This window comes from Oscarella lobularis, chromosome 4 (assembly GCF_947507565.1).
Source record: "Oscarella lobularis chromosome 4, ooOscLobu1.1, whole genome shotgun sequence".
NCBI classification, from domain to species: Eukaryota; Metazoa; Porifera; class Homoscleromorpha; order Homosclerophorida; family Oscarellidae; genus Oscarella; species Oscarella lobularis.
In genome coordinates this window covers 625,416-640,854 of record NC_089178.1, presented here as the reverse complement: position 1 = coordinate 640,854, position 15,439 = coordinate 625,416, and the positions used below count along the sequence as shown (strand labels likewise).

The window sequence follows — 15,439 nt, the reverse complement described above, 5'->3', positions numbered from 1 at the left end:
TACGGGGACTTATCGACACCCGTAGCAATCACATGATTCTATCGTAAGATGGCGTCACACTCCACGCAAGTTCAACAGCTCCTTGCAGCCGAAAAGAAGGCGGCAGAGATCGTTTCAGAAGCTAGGCGAAGTAAGTAGATACCAAACGAAGACGCGATCGACTTTCGACTCATTCGCCGTCGCAGAGAAGACGAAGCGACTCAAACAAGCGAAAGAAGAGGCGGCACGAGAAATCGAAGCGTATAGAAAGGAAAGAGAGGATGCGTATCAGAAGCAGAAGCAACAGGTAAAGCTCCCAGTATTAAAAATTCAAAGATACATATAATTATATATATAATTTTATTAAATTTTCTTATTTTGTAGCACATGGGGTCAAAGGACACGTTTGACGCTAAAGTTCGCGCGGATACGGAACAAAAACTGCGCGAAGCTCAAGCGGACGTAGAGGCAAACAAAGAGCAAGTGATTACTCGCGTTCTCGGTCTTGTTCAAGATGTCAAGCCAGAAATCCACAAGAACCTTCGTGTATAAAAAAACTGCGACTTGCAAAGTCGCGCCGTGTTCACACTTTTTTCTTGTTTGAATTGAATATGATCCATGAATGACGTCACATGCAGTGACATGCTTTTAGCGTCGCGCTAACATTCATCGACTTGTTGCGGACTTGTAGACGCGCAATGGACATGAAGGAGCTCGTTCTCCAAGGCGAACGTCACTGCCGCGCCGGCGAATGGCGTCAGGCCGTCGCCTGTCTCGAACGAGCTCTTGTCGACGCGAGCGCGAGCAGCGACGACTGCGACGCCGCCGCACGAACGTTCGGTCCCATTTTCGGCCAGCTCGGCGTCGCCTACTTCTTCCTCGGCGACCTGCCGCGCGCCATCGCCGCTCACGGCGAAGAGGCGACGTTGAACGCGCGCGCGGACAACGCGGAAGCGGAAGCGAAAGCCCGAGAAGGCCTCGGCAACGCGTACAAGCACGCGGCGCGTCACGACGAAGCGATCGCCGCCTTCGAACGCCAACTCGATCTCGCAACGACACTCGAAAACAAAGTCGGACCCCTATTCTTACGGACTCCTCGTAACGACATGTTTTGTCTCTTTTTCGCAGGCGCTCGAAGGTCGCGCGTACTACAATTTAGGCAATGCGTACCACGCGAAAGGAAAACACGCGGCGGCGATGCGCGCCGACGGCGGCTCGTCGTTCGACCCCGGCCAATATCCCGCGTCCGTCACCGAAGCGCTATCGAAGGCGGCCGACTATTACGAGTGAGAGGGGGAGTCGCGCGGGCGTCCCTTTCGCGCCCAAGCGAGAAAAATAATAAGAAAGGGAACTATGTCGTGTTAGCGCTAATTTGACACTCGTCACGGCGCTCGGCGACGCAGCGGCTCAGGGACGCGCCTGCGGAAATTTGGGCAATACTCACTATTTGCTCGGGAATTTTTCCGAAGCGATTCGATATCACGGAATGGTAGGGCATCCTCTTTCGGAAATATTTCCTTGACTCCGACTAAATTTTTTTTCTTTTTCTTTCTTTCTTTAGAGACGCGACTTGGCGCGCGGTTTCAACGATAAGTCGGCTGAACGACGTGCGTGCACGAACTTGGCAAATGCGCACATCTTCATTGGCGAATTTGATGCGGCGGCGAAGTACTATAAGTGAGAAACGACGAAGGGGGGGTATGTGAAGATGACACGCGATCACCCATTGTTGTGTTTCACCTCTGAAGGGATACACTCGATATCGCCTTGGAGACCAATGAGAAGGCCGTCGAGGCGCAGGTGGGCGTACCAGAGCGATGTGTGATGGAACGGGGCGCTCAACGAGCCGCTTTGCGTTCCCTTTAGGCCTGTTACAGTCTCGGAAACACGTACACCTTGCTGAAAGAATATCGCAAGGCTATTGATTATCATATGATGCATTTGGAGATAGCGACGGTGCTGAAAGACCGGTGAGGGGAATGTGGGATCTTTGGTTTTCGCCTCTAGGCTTGCTTTTGATGTAGGGTCGGCGAGGCTCGTGCCTGTTGGAGTTTAGGTAACGCCTATACTGCAGTTGGAGAGTATGATGTCGCCGTTTATTATGCACGCCAGCATCATAAGTTGGCACATGAAGTACTTCCCTTCATGTTTCTTTGAAAAGCGCTGTTATCAGGGTTCTCTTTTTTTAGGTGGGCGACTGGAAGGGAGTGGCTGTAGCGAAGCAGAATTTACTAGATCTGGCGTCGGCTAGTAAAAAAGTATCGCGTTCTTCAAAGTAAGTAGACAGTGGTGATAGTAAAAACGAGACGTCTAACAAAGAAACCTTTCTAAAGCCGTTATGATGTTCTCTTTAGACATGATGAGAATGATGGATCTCGAACCGTTCCCACAAAGAAAAAACCAAGTACGTGCACGAAGAACAAGCAATTCGTCTTGCATTCTGAATGCTAACTTATAAAGGTCTCGTCTCGACTGGAAGAGTCAGGTCTCTTTCTGACACAAAAGAAAATAGAGAAATGGCCGAGGTATAAATAACAGAGAGATTGCGCAGAGTCTGAATGCCCACTACTTTTAGATAAACGCATCAAAGAGATTAGTGGAGTGTCCTGCCAGGCGAGCTCACCTCGGTGAAGTTGCCGTGCCTCAGAGAGCTGTCAGTTCATCGCCGCGATTTTTCGTAAAAGATCAGCGTTCGTCTACTAAGGAGAGCGACCATAGCAGATCATCGTCTTCGTCGCCGATGGAAAGCCTTCGTCGATTTTTGAATCGTCCACCGCCGCCCCCAGTGGCAACAGCAGAGCCAGCAAAAGCGAAGCAAGACGGAGAAATCACGGAAAGTTTTTTGGACTTAGTTTCCCGGTGCCAGGGAAACCGACTCAATCAGCAAAGATGCGATTGGCCTCTGGTGGCGTCGCCTCCTCCTGTTCTCGCTAGCGCGGGAAATGGGGTTCTTGGCGTTGCTCCACTTGTCGTTGCTCCACTGGGCGACGGTCTAAATGATGATTTTCTAGATGCGATTCTGAGACTTCAGGTATGAAGCATCCCCTGAGATTTTAAGTCTGAGGAATTTTTTTTCTAGGACAGTAGATTTGAAGATCAAAGATGCGTGCTACCCGACGCGCCAACAATTGGAGAAGACTTTTTCAATCTGATTGTGCAACTTCAGTCTTCAAGATTGGATGAACAGAGAAGCCTAATGCCGTCAACGTAAGTCAATGAAAATAAAGAAGAAATATTTATTAAGAGAGAGCAACTTATACACTTTCTTGAGCGTTCGTCACAGTTATAATTAATAACATATGGATAGCTATACCGGCACTTTATTTTTTCGCGACTGTTACCGTCATCACGTGATTTACTTCCCGTACTTAGGTGGCAAGAAGAGGTCTCTCTGAGTCTCTAGCGCTCCCTCGTCGATACTGGGGAGACTCCTCGGCTCCTAGGCTTAGGAGTGCGTTTCGAAACACCGTTGCGTCACCGGAAGCTCTTTAGGTCCGCGCTCGAGCAAGCACGTTCGCTGCAGGGGGTACGATGGCACCCTTCTATAAGCGCCGCTACCTGGGAGAACCTCGGGCAGATTACGTCGTCGTCGACTCCTCCTCCTTCGATTGTGCATATGAGGCTACCAATTTTCGAAGGCGAAAATGGCGGGAAAGAAGAGAACGTATTTGCATGTTTGTTTTCCATGTGTTTTTTCACGAAAGTAGAGTTGCATGCGCTTTTGATCTCCAGAGTATGGAGACAAAAGCAGACCTCGGAATTTGCACGCGCGCGTGAAGTGTCCCACCGCCAATGACCAGGTAGCCATATTACACAGCAGTGTTTTTGTTATTAACAGTCGTTTTCTTAGGAGTCGGGGTCCTGAGCATGACCCCGTGATAAAAAAACTGCTCTCGTCCGGGGTCCTGAGCATGACCCTGTCCATTAAAAACTGCTCGTAGAGTAGGGGAGGGACAGTTAATTTATTTAATAAATTGGAAAAAAAATGCATAGAATGTCCCCTCGCGTTTCATGCACAGGCAGTTTTGACGGGGTCATGCCCAGGACCCCTGCAAGGCAGTTTTTGATGACGGGGTCTTGCCCAGGACCCCAGTGGAGCAGTTTTTAATGACGGGGTCATGCTCAGGACCTCAATTCTGAAAAGAAACAGTTAGCCAGATAGGAGGCAATGAATCTGCTTACCAGATAAATCCTTGTATTGAGACTGCAGTCTTCACAGTTGATGTGTGCCTGCACTGTCATCTGAAACGAGTACAGGCACGTCTTTGTGATTTAAGGCGCCGTTCTCCTAGGGAGACTACAATGAGGATGTAGTCTCCGTGGAGATACACGCCGTGAGATTGGGCAGTTTTTCTGCTCGGGGCCGCACAATCGCTTCAGCAATTGATGTAGGCCTGCCCAGGAGACGTTGGCCGTTTAGACGTTATTGCCTCATACCAAAAGGAGGCATACAGGCAGTTTATGTGATTGCAGCTATAGTCGAGCAACAAATCACCGCAGTCCGGTAGTTGGACCGACCCGTCCTGCCGAGGACGTTGGGACCGCGGTCTACCTCTTCGTCTACCTCTTCTTCACATTAGAGAGGAAAAATGAATCACCTTAGGTTCATCTACAACAAAAATGGCCAAAATTAATTGTTTGGGACTTATCTGTGTCAAACAAGCAAGAATATATACGCTTTGTACTAAACAACTAGGTCCACGTTACTTAGAAGTCCAACTCAGCCCGAGACCAACACAATCGGCGGAGAAAAAGGTTACTCCCGTTCGGGGAGCCCACCACGAGGCTTCACTCATAGCTAACCCCCGGACTGCAACTTACTTAATTCATAAAGACGGCGGTGTTGTCGCTGTACATAAATGCCAATGAACGCGGCTTTTCGAAGCGTGGCTCTGGTGTGGCGTCATTAGTCACGTGATGAGGGCACGTCTCAAAGAAGTCCGCCCGCAAGCTCGCGAAATCTAAACAAAAACATATGTGCAACCGAGTAATTTATGACAAAGTGCCGTTGTGGGGGCAATTACCGTACAGTATACTTACGCCGTAATAATTAAAAAAAGCATACTCTGTCGCGTCTCCCTTAGTCGCTTGAAAACAAGCGGCGCAGCTCTACAGCTTTTTCTAAAATGCTATGAATCTCAGTCGGAGGATAATTCTGCAAGTAAAAGATGACGTCACATTAGCCAAGTAAATTGAAAGAAAAAGCACGTGCCTGAAGCAGTTTGACACACGTGGCAAAATCGCCCTTTAGCAGATCGTCTCTAATGCAGCTAAAGAACATCATTACTGCAATCTAAATCTCTGTGATGACCACATACATTAGCATGGCACAGCAGAAGAATATCAGAAATTCAAATCGTTTAGAGTCGGAAAAGAGAGTGTCCCAAAGACGAATGACATCTGCAGAGCGTGGATCGAACAACACGTTCACGCTTCACTTTAATAATAATTTACCTGGAAGATCAAATTCCTGTGATAAAAGTAGGGTCAGCCAGCGAAAGCTGAAAAATTGGGGCTTCAACTGCTTGGCATCCTTTCAACGACACAAATCATTTTTCGTTGAGTGGATCATTCTCGTTTGTGTACCATTGCCGCTGACAAACTCGCATCGGCACGTTTGAGATACGCCATAAGCGTGATCATCATAGCACCTATATAAGGCATGCCAAATGAGAAGCCTCGATTTCCTTTATCAATAACCTATTCCGCATGCAGCATCGTCATCCAAAGTCTTGATAAAGTTGTCTCGAATTTCCGACATGAGATTCGTGAAACAGAAGAACGTATCGGCCTCAGCGTGCTCTAAGCCCCCAAATGAAAAATGAGAATCAATAGCCCCTTCACACTAGAGACTTTATACGACATGTATGTTCATCATTGATTAAAAGTCTCCAATGTGAACCTAAGACACTCATACTCTACCTTGCCACTTGAGATCAGAGTCGGACGCAAATACGTAATAAAGAGGCCCAACGATTTCGTTCATCCCCTATAGGACGTGATTTCTTGTCTTGCGCACTTGGAAGTTGGTAATCTGAATACCTGAACGTAACTGACTCCGGGATTCAATTTCGCGTAAATAAAAAGAATTCGTTCTACGACCTAAACCCCCGCGGCTAATATCTCCCTGTCCAAGAGAGAGCATGGGAAAAATTCCTACTTCCCAATGAGCCTCTTGCCCCTCGGGCAACACGTGATACTCATCCGAACTCGATGAACGTTGCACGAGAGAAATCTGAAACGAGTATGCACGTAATTCTTTCGGTGCGAAAATCGCTCGCAAACGTTTTTCGTTCCACTTCGATTCGTTGCCACTTGCTTCGCTTCTAGAACGCTTTTCTCGACCCGAGTACGCAAAGACGAACCAGCTAGAATAAAAAAAACGTCATTTCATTTCACAAATTCTTGTTCTCTACTGAACTGACTGACCCATCTTGACGGGATAACGCGACGCTTGCTGCATGAAAGATATATCAGGCAACAATCTCCGACAATCCTTGTCAATCTGAAGTAGAATGGAATTGTCTTCGAAGAACTTTCCCCATTGGCTGTCTGGATCGAGACTGAGCGGCTAAAAAGTTCTCAACGATACAACAGATATCCGAGCACGCAATCGCTACCTACGTGATCGGCTGAGTTCTCTTGCGCTTGGGGATTGATGATGATTTCGTCGACGAATTGGCGATAAGTAGCTCTAAATACGCGCGTGCCGGAATGGAATCGGCGTCGGAGTACGCCTAATCTACCTCTGCCTTGCCAGCATGGCGCCCCAGTCACTTCGCTTCGACGGAAGGTAGAACAACAATAGCTGAAGAAAGTATTTATGTATGTGACGTTGAGATTGAGCAGCGGTGGGTGCGGTTCCTACTTTCCAAAGGATCGATCGTCGGCTTCCTTCGTCTGGTATTCCTGCAACGAATGCGAAGGATTAGGGAGACGATGCATTGTCGTCGCCTTCGGACTTCACCTTCGAAGGCGAAGCGACGAGCTTCGGCCAGCGACAGCTCGTCGCGCTTGAGAAATTCGTCGCATTCGAGTACCCTGTTCAAATAATTGCAATGCGGCTAGGACGAGGGAGAACGTGGTGTGCCTTGCTCGGTAAGAAGACATGTTCGTTGCAGAGCTAAAAACCCGGATAGAATGAGTCCCGTACCAATTGAAATTGCGCGAATTACATTTTCAGACCTAACGGATCCGCGAAGGCCCAATAACTACTTTAGGGTCACCAAACAGGGGTTTGGACCGCAAGGACGACATTCTTAGGAAGACTTGAGTAAATGTTAGCACGCGCTAGCAACGAGACAGACCAACCTTGGCGCCAAGCTCAGCAAACAAACAGCAAAAAACAGCAGTACAATTGAGAGTCAGTCATTCAACAATCCGGAGGAGAAGACGTAGGATAGAATGGCTCTATTCGACGTGCAAAGGATTCCGGCATCATTGCCTGCAGCCTGATCTCTTCCAAATCGATATCAGTGCAATTTATTGTAGCCCCGGCCATGAAGTAATTGTACAAGATAGCCATCTCGGTTGGCATTGGAGTCTTCGCTTTCCTTCCCTCTCGAACAAGCACCCTAGGTTCCTCTGCAGCGGGTTCCTCTATAACGGGTTCCTCTGTAGAATGCTCTTTGAAGCATTTCGTTGTGTCTATTCTGGCAAGTAGCGGCATGCGCATAGTCTTCTTTCGAATATGCCTCAAAGGTTCAAGTGAGACGCTGTTCATAGTCTCCTCATCGGCGCTTGAGTTGCATCCGACAAGTCTGTAAGCGCAGTTAAGAACGGCTGACGACCGGTTAATTTTGCTATTAATGACAGTAATGTTTTCTGCTATTCCGCCCTGGATATCCGACAAGTCAACAAAAGAGTCCACCATGATGCTATTTATGGCCAGGGAGTCTATTAGCGTGCAATTGACCACGCTAAAATTGAACATGTGTGATGCGCTCACACTGTACAACGTCGTAATCTCGTTCTCCAGACGGAAATGATTCGCAATCGAATCCTCAACCGTGAGATTGTACAGCATACCATTCGAAAAGCTCACGTTAAACATGAAGTTGTTTATTATGGTCATGTTTATTCTCGTGGAAAGATCAAACGTCGTATTAACGAACAAAGTGCCGTTGAGAGTGACGTTGATGAACGTGTGATTGTAACCGGTTGCGTTGATGAACGACTCGTTGATCGACAGAACGTTGATGGTCGACGAGTGGTTCGCTGTACAGTTCACGGCGCTCACGTTTATTTTCGTCATGTTGGACTCCATCGAGTTAGCCATGCTGGAATTGATGAAAGTGACGTTTATCAACGTCGCATTTTCAAGCATGACGTTGACGAACGAGCCGTTGTAAAATGTGCTGTACATGTCGGTAAAGTTCTTGGCGTAGACGTTCAAGTCGCGATACATGGTAGCATTGTGACGAACGACCTTCACGTTCAGCCTCGTCTGGTCGATGCTCGTCATGTTCCACGACGACACGTTGAACCAGGCCACGTTAAAGTACGTCGAATTCAGAGACGTGCAGTTCGTGTAGGTCGCGTTCTTCAGCGTGACGTTGACGGCGGTCATATTCATTTCCGTCACGTTGATCGCCGTGTAATTCCACGCCGTCAAATTGACGTTCTTTTCGTTCACCGACGTGACGTTGATCGACGTCCAATTGTACGACGTCGAGTTGACGTAGGTGGCGTTCAATTGGCTCACGTTCAACAGAGTCTGATTCGTGAACGTGGCGTTCACGATCGTCACATTAATCCACGTCTGATTGACGTTCGTCGCGTTCACAATCGTCACATTCACCCACATGCTGTGCTCGTACGAGCCATTGGCAGCGAGCAAGTTCATATAGGTGACGTTCCAGAACATGGCACCCCAAATTGAGCAGTTCACTTTGGTGTAGTTCAAGTACGAACTGTTCATCACGGTTATGTTGAGAGACGTCACGTTCCATTCGGTCACATTCACGAAGCTGCTGTTTCCCACCGAAACGTTCTTATACGTCGTGTTCCAGTATGACGAGTTGAATGATGTGTAGTTGAAGAGGATAACGTTGGTCAGATTGGAGTTCAGCATTGTGAGATTCACCCTTGTGTAGTTCACAAGAGTACTGTTCAACAGGGTGAGGTTGTACGTCGTCACGTTGAACTCGGTCACGTTGATGAAGCTGCCATTTAGAATTGAGAAATTCGAGTAGGTCGTGTTGAGGTAGGTGCAGTTCGTGCACGTGTGGTTCACCAGCGATACGTTCTCCATGCGAGAGTGCCACACCGTGTAATTGACCCTCGTGTAATTGATAAATGAACAGTTTACGATGCTCACATTCCAAGACGTCAGATTGAATTCGGTGGCATTAATGAAGCTCGCATTTACAATCGAGACATTCAAGTACGTCGTGTTGATGTACGAGGCGTTGATCGATGTAAAGTTCAGCATAGAAACGTTCTCGAGCTTGGAATGATAGACGGTGTAATTCACTCTCGTGTAGTTAACGAAAGAACTGTTTACAATGCTGACATTCCATGACGTCAGATTGAATTCGGTTCCGTTAATGAAGCTTGCGTTTAGCATTGAGAAATTGGAGTATGTCGTATTCAAATACGTACCGTTGATTCCGGTGAAATCTGCGATCGAAACGTTTTCTAGTTGAGAGTTGGATATCGTGTAATTGATTCTTGTGTAGTTCACAAGAGTACTGTTCAACAGGGTGATGTTGTACGTCGTCACGTTGAACTCGGTCACGTTGATAAAGCTGCCATTTAGAATTGAGAAATTCGAGTAGGTCGTGTTGAGATAAATGCAGTTCGTGCATGTGTGGTTCACCAGCGATACGTTCTCCATGCGAGAGTGCCACACCGCGTAATTGACCCTCGTGTAATTGACGAATGAACAGTTGACAATGTTCACATTCCAAGACGTCAGATTGAATTCGGTGACGTTAATGAAGCTCGCATTTACAATCGAAGAATTCGAGCAGGTCGTGTTGATGTACGAGGCGTTGATCGATGTAAAGTTCAGCATCGAAACGTTCTCGAACTTGGAATGATAGACAGTGTAGTTGACTCGTGTGTAATTCGTGAACGAGCAGTTTGCGATACTGACATTCCACGACGTAAGGTTGAATTCGGTTCCGTTAATGAAACTTGCGTTCACAATTGAGCAATTTGAGTACGTCGTGTTGATGTACGAGGCGTTGATCGATGTAAAGTTCAGCATAGAAACGTTCTCGAGCTTGGAATGATAGACGGTGTAGTTCACTCTCGTGTAGTTGACGAAAGAACTGTTTACAATGCTGACATTCCATGACGTCAGATTGAATTCGGTTCCGTTGATGAAGCTTGCGTTTAGCATTGAGAAATTGGAGTATGTCGTATTCAAATACGTACCGTTAATTCCGGTGAAATTCGCGATCGAAACGTTTTCTAGTTGAGAGTTGGATATCGTGTAATTGATTCTTGTGTAGTTGACAAGAGTACTGTTCAACATGGTGAGGTTGTACGTCGTCACGTTGAACTCGGTCACGTTGATGAAGCTGCCATTTAGAATTGAGAAATTCGAGTAGGTCGTGTTGAGGTAGGTGCAGTTCGTGCACGTGTGATTCACCAGCGATACGTTCTCCATGCGAGAGTGCCACACCGTGTAATTGACCCTCGTGTAATTGATAAATGAACAGTTTACGATGCTCACATTCCAAGACGTCAGATTGAATTCGGTGACGTTAATGAAGCTCGCATTTAAAATAGAAGAATTCGAGTAGGTGGTGTTGATGTACGAGGCGTTGATCGATGTAAAATTCAGCATCGAAACGTTCTCGAGCTTGGAATGATAGACGGTGTAGTTGACTCGTGTGTAATTCGTGAACGAGCAGTTTGACATACTGACATTCCACGACGTAAGATTGAATTCGGTTCCGTTGATAAAAGTCGCATTCACGATTGAGAAATTCGAATAGGTCGTGTTGAGGTAGGTGCAGTTGATGCACGTGTGGTTCACCAGCGATACGTTCTCCATTTGAGAGTGGCACATCGTGTAATTGACCCTCGTGTAATTGATGAATGAACAGTTTACAATGCTCACATTGCAAGACGTCAGATTGAATTCGGTGGCATTAATGAAGCTCGCATTTACAATCGAGACATTCAAGTACGTCGTGTTGATGTACGAGGCGTTGATCGATGTAAAGTTCAGCATAGAAACGTTCTCGAGCTTGGAATGATAGACGGTGTAATTCACTCTCGTGTAGTTAACGAAAGAACTGTTTACAATGCTGACATTCCATGACGTCAGATTGAATTCGGTTCCGTTAATGAAGCTTGCGTTTAGCATTGAGAAATTGGAGTATGTCGTATTCAAATACGTACCGTTGATTCCGGTGAAATCTGCGATCGAAACGTTTTCTAGTTGAGAGTTGGATATCGTGTAATTGATTCTTGTGTAGTTCACAAGAGTACTGTTCAACAGGGTGATGTTGTACGTCGTCACGTTGAACTCGGTCACGTTGATAAAGCTGCCATTTAGAATTGAGAAATTCGAGTAGGTCGTGTTGAGATAAATGCAGTTCGTGCATGTGTGGTTCACCAGCGATACGTTCTCCATGCGAGAGTGCCACACCGCGTAATTGACCCTCGTGTAATTGACGAATGAACAGTTGACAATGCTCACATTCCAAGACGTCAGATTGAATTCGGTGACGTTAATGAAGCTCGCATTTACAATCGAAGAATTCGAGCAGGTCGTGTTGATGTACGAGGCGTTGATCGATGTAAAGTTCAGCATCGAAACGTTCTCGAACTTGGAATGATAGACAGTGTAGTTGACTCGTGTGTAATTCGTGAACGAGCAGTTTGCGATACTGACATTCCACGACGTAAGGTTGAATTCGGTTCCGTTGATAAAGCTCGCATTCACGATTGAGAAATTTGAGTACGTCGTGTTGATGTACGAGGCATTGATCGACGTAAAGTTCAGCATAGAGACGTTCTCGAGCTTGGAATGATGGACGGTGTAGTTCACTCTCGTGTAGTTGACGAAAGAACTATTTACGATACTGACATTCCACGACGTAAGGTTGAATTCGGTTCCGTTGATGAAACTCGCGTTCACGATTGAGAAATTCGAATAAGTCATGTTGATATAGGTAGAATTGATGGACGTGAAATTCACCATCGAGATGTTTTTCAGCTGAGAAAGAGCAATGCTGTAGTTGAGCCTTGTGTAGTTGATAAACGAACTGTTTGTAATAGTCGTATTCCACACAGTCACGTTCAGTTCGGTCACATTGATAAAGCTTCCATTCAGTACAGAGAAATTACCGTACGTCGTATTCAGATACGTGGTGTTTATCGACGTGAAATTCACTAGTCCTCCTTCAATGAACGTTGAATTCGATAGCGTGTAGTTGACTCTCGTGTAGTTGACGAACCACGTGCCACTCACAGTGATGTTCTCAGCCGTCACGTTCGTCTCGGTAACGTTGACTAGCGAACAGTTTTTCCACACACTGTCGCGATGTGTACCGTTCACAAACGTCATGTTGATCTCGTTAGAATTTATTGTCGTTGCGTTCCGAAGTGTTACGTTGCTCAACGTACGATTGATGTACGTGGTCATGAACGATGTTGAATTGAACCACATGCTGTCGTTCGCTGAACCGTTGATCGACATGTAGTCGACAAAATTCGAATTGAAGAACGTTGTATTGACGATGGAGTGATTGAATGAAAACACGCCGATGTGAGACACGTTCTTCAAAGTCATGTTGGCGAGCGTCCAATTGAGCATGGTCATGTTCATGAAATAGCTGTCTTGTAGTACAGATACCTCGTTCCAGTAAGTCGGGTTCCAGTAAGTCGGGTTGCAGTCGCGATAATTCGGTCTATTCTTGCTCGCAAACGTCACGTTCATCATCGTCTGATTGATGAATGCCATTCTGGTTGCTTTCAATGTGATCCAAGTCGTGTTGTGAATAGAACCGTTGACAAACGCAAAGTCAGTGTAAGTGGCATTCATGATCGTTGAATTGATGATTGTGTGGTTGAAAATAAGACCATTGGTGTGGGTAACGTTCTTCAGCGTTACATTTACGAAGGCGATATGTTTTGCGGTGATGTCTGACAAAACCAGCGTGTCAATAGTGCAATTGACGAACGTCAGATTTGAAAGAGAGACGTTAGTCAGTTCCAGGTAGGGTGTCGTGTAATTGACGAATGTCACATTCAAAGCATTGACTTTCCTGAAACGAAGTGCTGGATATTGACCGCACCACACTGTGTGATTCAACAGGTAGGGACTTGGTTGCGAAATGTATGGAGGCAATGACAACGACGACGAATAGTTAGCTACAAAGAAATAGAAGTAGTGTTCATAATTCTATTTGCAGTCACATAATCTGTACCTTTCACGTATGTTGTTGCTATGGCCTTTTCGCCAAACGATCCAGATGCCTCGCACGTGTATTCACGCGCGTCGATAGCGCGAACGTTTTGAATGAGGAGACCGGTGGTAAGAATTCTGTACTTGACGCCGTCATGTAGTTCCGTTCCGTTGTGGAACCAACGGACTTTTTGAGTGTTCTTGGCTTCGCACTGCAGAAAGACTTGTTCATTGAAGATCCTCTTTCTAGATCTGGCAAATTCTTGAAAAGTTAGGAAGTTATACTCGGAAAGAGTAAGCAACGCATCGGCGATGGCAGAAAACCGATCGGAAGATAGGCAGTTCATTGGTAGCAACGAGTAGTTACACCTCTCTCTGGCATAATCAGCGTAAAGAGGTTCTCTAGAAAAGTCAATGACGTCGAAAGCGTCAAGCACTTTCAGAGAACAAAACAGTGAAGAATAAGCTTCGTCTGGCGCAATTTTACGAATTTCGAACGCATCAATAGTCCTGTTTACCTGTGCCCACTCAATCCAGTCGGAAACATACGGTGTGACTTTGATAACCCATGAAACGATTTCAGACGCGTCCAAAGACACAAACACGTTTGAAGGAGAAGGAGTATCGATTTGAGCGTAAAATGGACAATCGTCAGGAGACTTTTCAATGTTGCACGTTTTCGTTCTCTTGATGTGGATGCGCTTCCCAATCTCGCACGCATGCTGATGCAAATGACACGCCGTAGGGTAAGAGCATTGGTTGGTGCCGCAGACAATTTCGCTCTTCTTTCCGCGGTCACAGCACTTTGCCCGACATCGGCAGTCCTTCACAGTTTGGCCGCGAATAGTCAACCGCCTGCAAATTCGATCATAGTGGTGCTCCTTCGGACCTGGTGAGAAAAGACACAAATTGAATTAAAACTTCGCCCCCGTTTCTGCATATCTAAGAATCTCGAAGAGAACAATGGTGCGTCGGCGTGTACCTTCAAACTGCGAGCAGAAGGCAAGTCCAGTTTCATTCAGAAAGCAAAATTCGTCTTCGGTACATTTCTCCGGAAATGGAGGCACGTCGCAAGGATCTACAAACACAATGAAATTTCTTGCGCAAGCCCACGTAAAAAGAGTTTACGTTCATCCGGAAAGGCCAAGTCTGAGTGCTGATTCGTGAGCAAGTCACCACTCTGCAATGAAGAGAGCTAGCAAATCGTAAATTCGAGCGAAACGTCCAAACATACGAATGAGTCTGACTCTGCCCAACAAAACAGACCAAGAAAAACCACGAGGAAAGTCTTCATTCTCTCTCAGCCCGGTTGCGATGAGCTAGAAGGCTACACAACAGCAGCATCGGAAAAGGACGGCCTCAACGAACGAAATTTTAAGCGTCTTACCTGCTGGGAGAAGAACGAAAGACAAAGGTCTTCTCACGAGCGACGCACGCATATATGCGGTAGGTAATCTCGACATCAGATAGAGTCGTCCAATCACAGGCTCTGTGTGCCGGCTACGCGAAGGAGCGACGGAAAAGCACGTGCAAGGGCACGGACAAATCGCCCCAACGGTCTCAGTTCCTTTCATGCAATGGGTCCTTGAAAAGACCGTTGGACCCCGCGAGGGGCGCGATTGACCAGAGCTGCAAAAAAACTTTGGATAAATGAGCACAATATGGAAGGTCATGCGCCACCCAGGCCTTACCTCCACTCCTACAAGCTGTGCAGGAGGCATTTATGCGTGCGTGGAACCGAAACAGGTTGCGACGCTTCCTATGACCGATTTCCTTGAAGCAAACAAACACGCTGATCCTTAGGTTCTTCAATGCAGCTCTCTGACAGTCTCTCTGTTGTTTCGCTGCCGAAAGCGACAACGATGCCCGCCCGGATGTCGGGGACAAAGGTCCCGGGCATGGATTGTGGCGCGCGAATCTTCACGAAATGTGTCCCCGTGTTATATAACAAAGCTGAAAATAAATGTCATGCAAAGGTTTAGAGTCGATGATGCGTCAACGTATTGCCTAGAAAGGAGAAGAACGTCTTTCTTTCTTTCTTCAAGGACAAGGAAGAAGTCTTCTTTGACCTAACAAACAGTTCACAAGACG

General features: G+C 46.6%; 4 protein-coding genes and 1 long non-coding RNA gene across 5 annotated transcripts; 2 read left to right on the top strand and 3 right to left on the bottom strand.

Annotated features, from left to right (window-relative positions):
• Position 1: 1 nt before the first annotated feature.
• Positions 2–610, top strand: LOC136186490 (V-type proton ATPase subunit G-like). The gene is made up of 3 exons (XM_065973851.1): positions 2–130; positions 186–286; positions 364–610. The coding sequence occupies exons 1-3, from the start codon at positions 49–51 to the stop codon at positions 529–531; spliced, it is 351 nt and encodes a 116-aa protein (XP_065829923.1). The 5' UTR covers positions 2–48; the 3' UTR covers positions 532–610.
• Positions 611–661: 51 nt separating this feature from the next.
• LOC136186457 (G-protein-signaling modulator 2-like) lies at positions 662–3,297 on the top strand. Its single transcript, XM_065973807.1, has 12 exons — positions 662–1,049; positions 1,108–1,265; positions 1,345–1,468; positions 1,541–1,656; positions 1,728–1,779; positions 1,846–1,949; positions 2,004–2,112; positions 2,169–2,254; positions 2,334–2,383; positions 2,440–2,504; positions 2,555–3,010; positions 3,059–3,297. The coding sequence occupies exons 1-12, from the start codon at positions 678–680 to the stop codon at positions 3,188–3,190; spliced, it is 1,824 nt and encodes a 607-aa protein (XP_065829879.1). The 5' UTR covers positions 662–677; the 3' UTR covers positions 3,191–3,297.
• A 629-nt stretch (positions 3,298–3,926) lies between these two features.
• LOC136186494 (uncharacterized) lies at positions 3,927–4,889 on the bottom strand. Its single transcript, XR_010669733.1, has 2 exons — positions 4,801–4,889; positions 3,927–4,588 (listed from the first exon to the last, which is right to left on the bottom strand). It is a non-coding gene; the product is annotated as an uncharacterized lncRNA (long non-coding RNA).
• Positions 4,890–4,965: 76 nt separating this feature from the next.
• On the bottom strand, positions 4,966–7,115 carry LOC136186469 (TBC1 domain family member 13-like). Its single transcript, XM_065973824.1, has 16 exons — positions 7,070–7,115; positions 6,947–7,020; positions 6,848–6,888; positions 6,726–6,787; positions 6,604–6,673; positions 6,409–6,550; positions 6,265–6,347; positions 6,140–6,214; positions 6,022–6,081; positions 5,902–5,968; positions 5,680–5,781; positions 5,566–5,630; positions 5,434–5,512; positions 5,298–5,379; positions 5,192–5,249; positions 4,966–5,134 (listed from the first exon to the last, which is right to left on the bottom strand). The coding sequence occupies exons 1-16, from the start codon at positions 7,087–7,089 to the stop codon at positions 5,060–5,062; spliced, it is 1,155 nt and encodes a 384-aa protein (XP_065829896.1). The 5' UTR covers positions 7,090–7,115; the 3' UTR covers positions 4,966–5,059.
• A 93-nt stretch (positions 7,116–7,208) lies between these two features.
• On the bottom strand, positions 7,209–14,937 carry LOC136186436 (protein PF3D7_1417600-like). The gene is made up of 6 exons (XM_065973782.1): positions 14,736–14,937; positions 14,583–14,675; positions 14,477–14,528; positions 14,331–14,426; positions 13,371–14,237; positions 7,209–13,314 (listed from the first exon to the last, which is right to left on the bottom strand). Exons 2-6 carry the CDS (start codon positions 14,640–14,642, stop codon positions 7,352–7,354), a joined length of 7,038 nt encoding a protein of 2,345 aa, XP_065829854.1. The 5' UTR covers positions 14,643–14,675; positions 14,736–14,937; the 3' UTR covers positions 7,209–7,351.
• Between the last annotated feature and the right edge of the window lie 502 nt (positions 14,938–15,439).

Coding starts and splice junctions, on each gene's coding strand:
- LOC136186436 (XM_065973782.1), bottom strand. CDS start 14,642: ATGAAGACTTTCCTCGTGGTTTTTCTTGGTCTGTTTTGTTGGGCAGAG. Junction 14,427..14,476: donor CTTGGCCTTTCCGGATGAAC/GTAAACTCTTTT, acceptor TTGTGTTTGTAG/ATCCTTGCGACGTGCCTCCA. Junction 14,238..14,330: donor CTTCTGCTCGCAGTTTGAAG/GTACACGCCGAC, acceptor TTTTCTCACCAG/GTCCGAAGGAGCACCACTAT.
- LOC136186469 (XM_065973824.1), bottom strand. CDS start 7,089: ATGTCTTCTTACCGAGCAAG. Junction 6,348..6,408: donor GCGTTATCCCGTCAAGATGG/GTCAGTCAGTTC, acceptor TTTTTATTCTAG/CTGGTTCGTCTTTGCGTACT. Junction 6,082..6,139: donor GGCAAGAGGCTCATTGGGAA/GTAGGAATTTTT, acceptor GCGGGGGTTTAG/GTCGTAGAACGAATTCTTTT.
- LOC136186457 (XM_065973807.1), top strand. CDS start 678: ATGGACATGAAGGAGCTCGTTCTCCAAGGCGAACGTCACTGCCGCGCC. Junction 1,050..1,107: donor CAACGACACTCGAAAACAAA/GTCGGACCCCTA, acceptor TCTTTTTCGCAG/GCGCTCGAAGGTCGCGCGTA. Junction 3,011..3,058: donor ATGCGATTCTGAGACTTCAG/GTATGAAGCATC, acceptor TTTTTTTTCTAG/GACAGTAGATTTGAAGATCA.
- LOC136186490 (XM_065973851.1), top strand. CDS start 49: ATGGCGTCACACTCCACGCAAGTTCAACAGCTCCTTGCAGCCGAAAAG. Junction 131..185: donor CGTTTCAGAAGCTAGGCGAA/GTAAGTAGATAC, acceptor TCGCCGTCGCAG/AGAAGACGAAGCGACTCAAA. Junction 287..363: donor ATCAGAAGCAGAAGCAACAG/GTAAAGCTCCCA, acceptor CTTATTTTGTAG/CACATGGGGTCAAAGGACAC.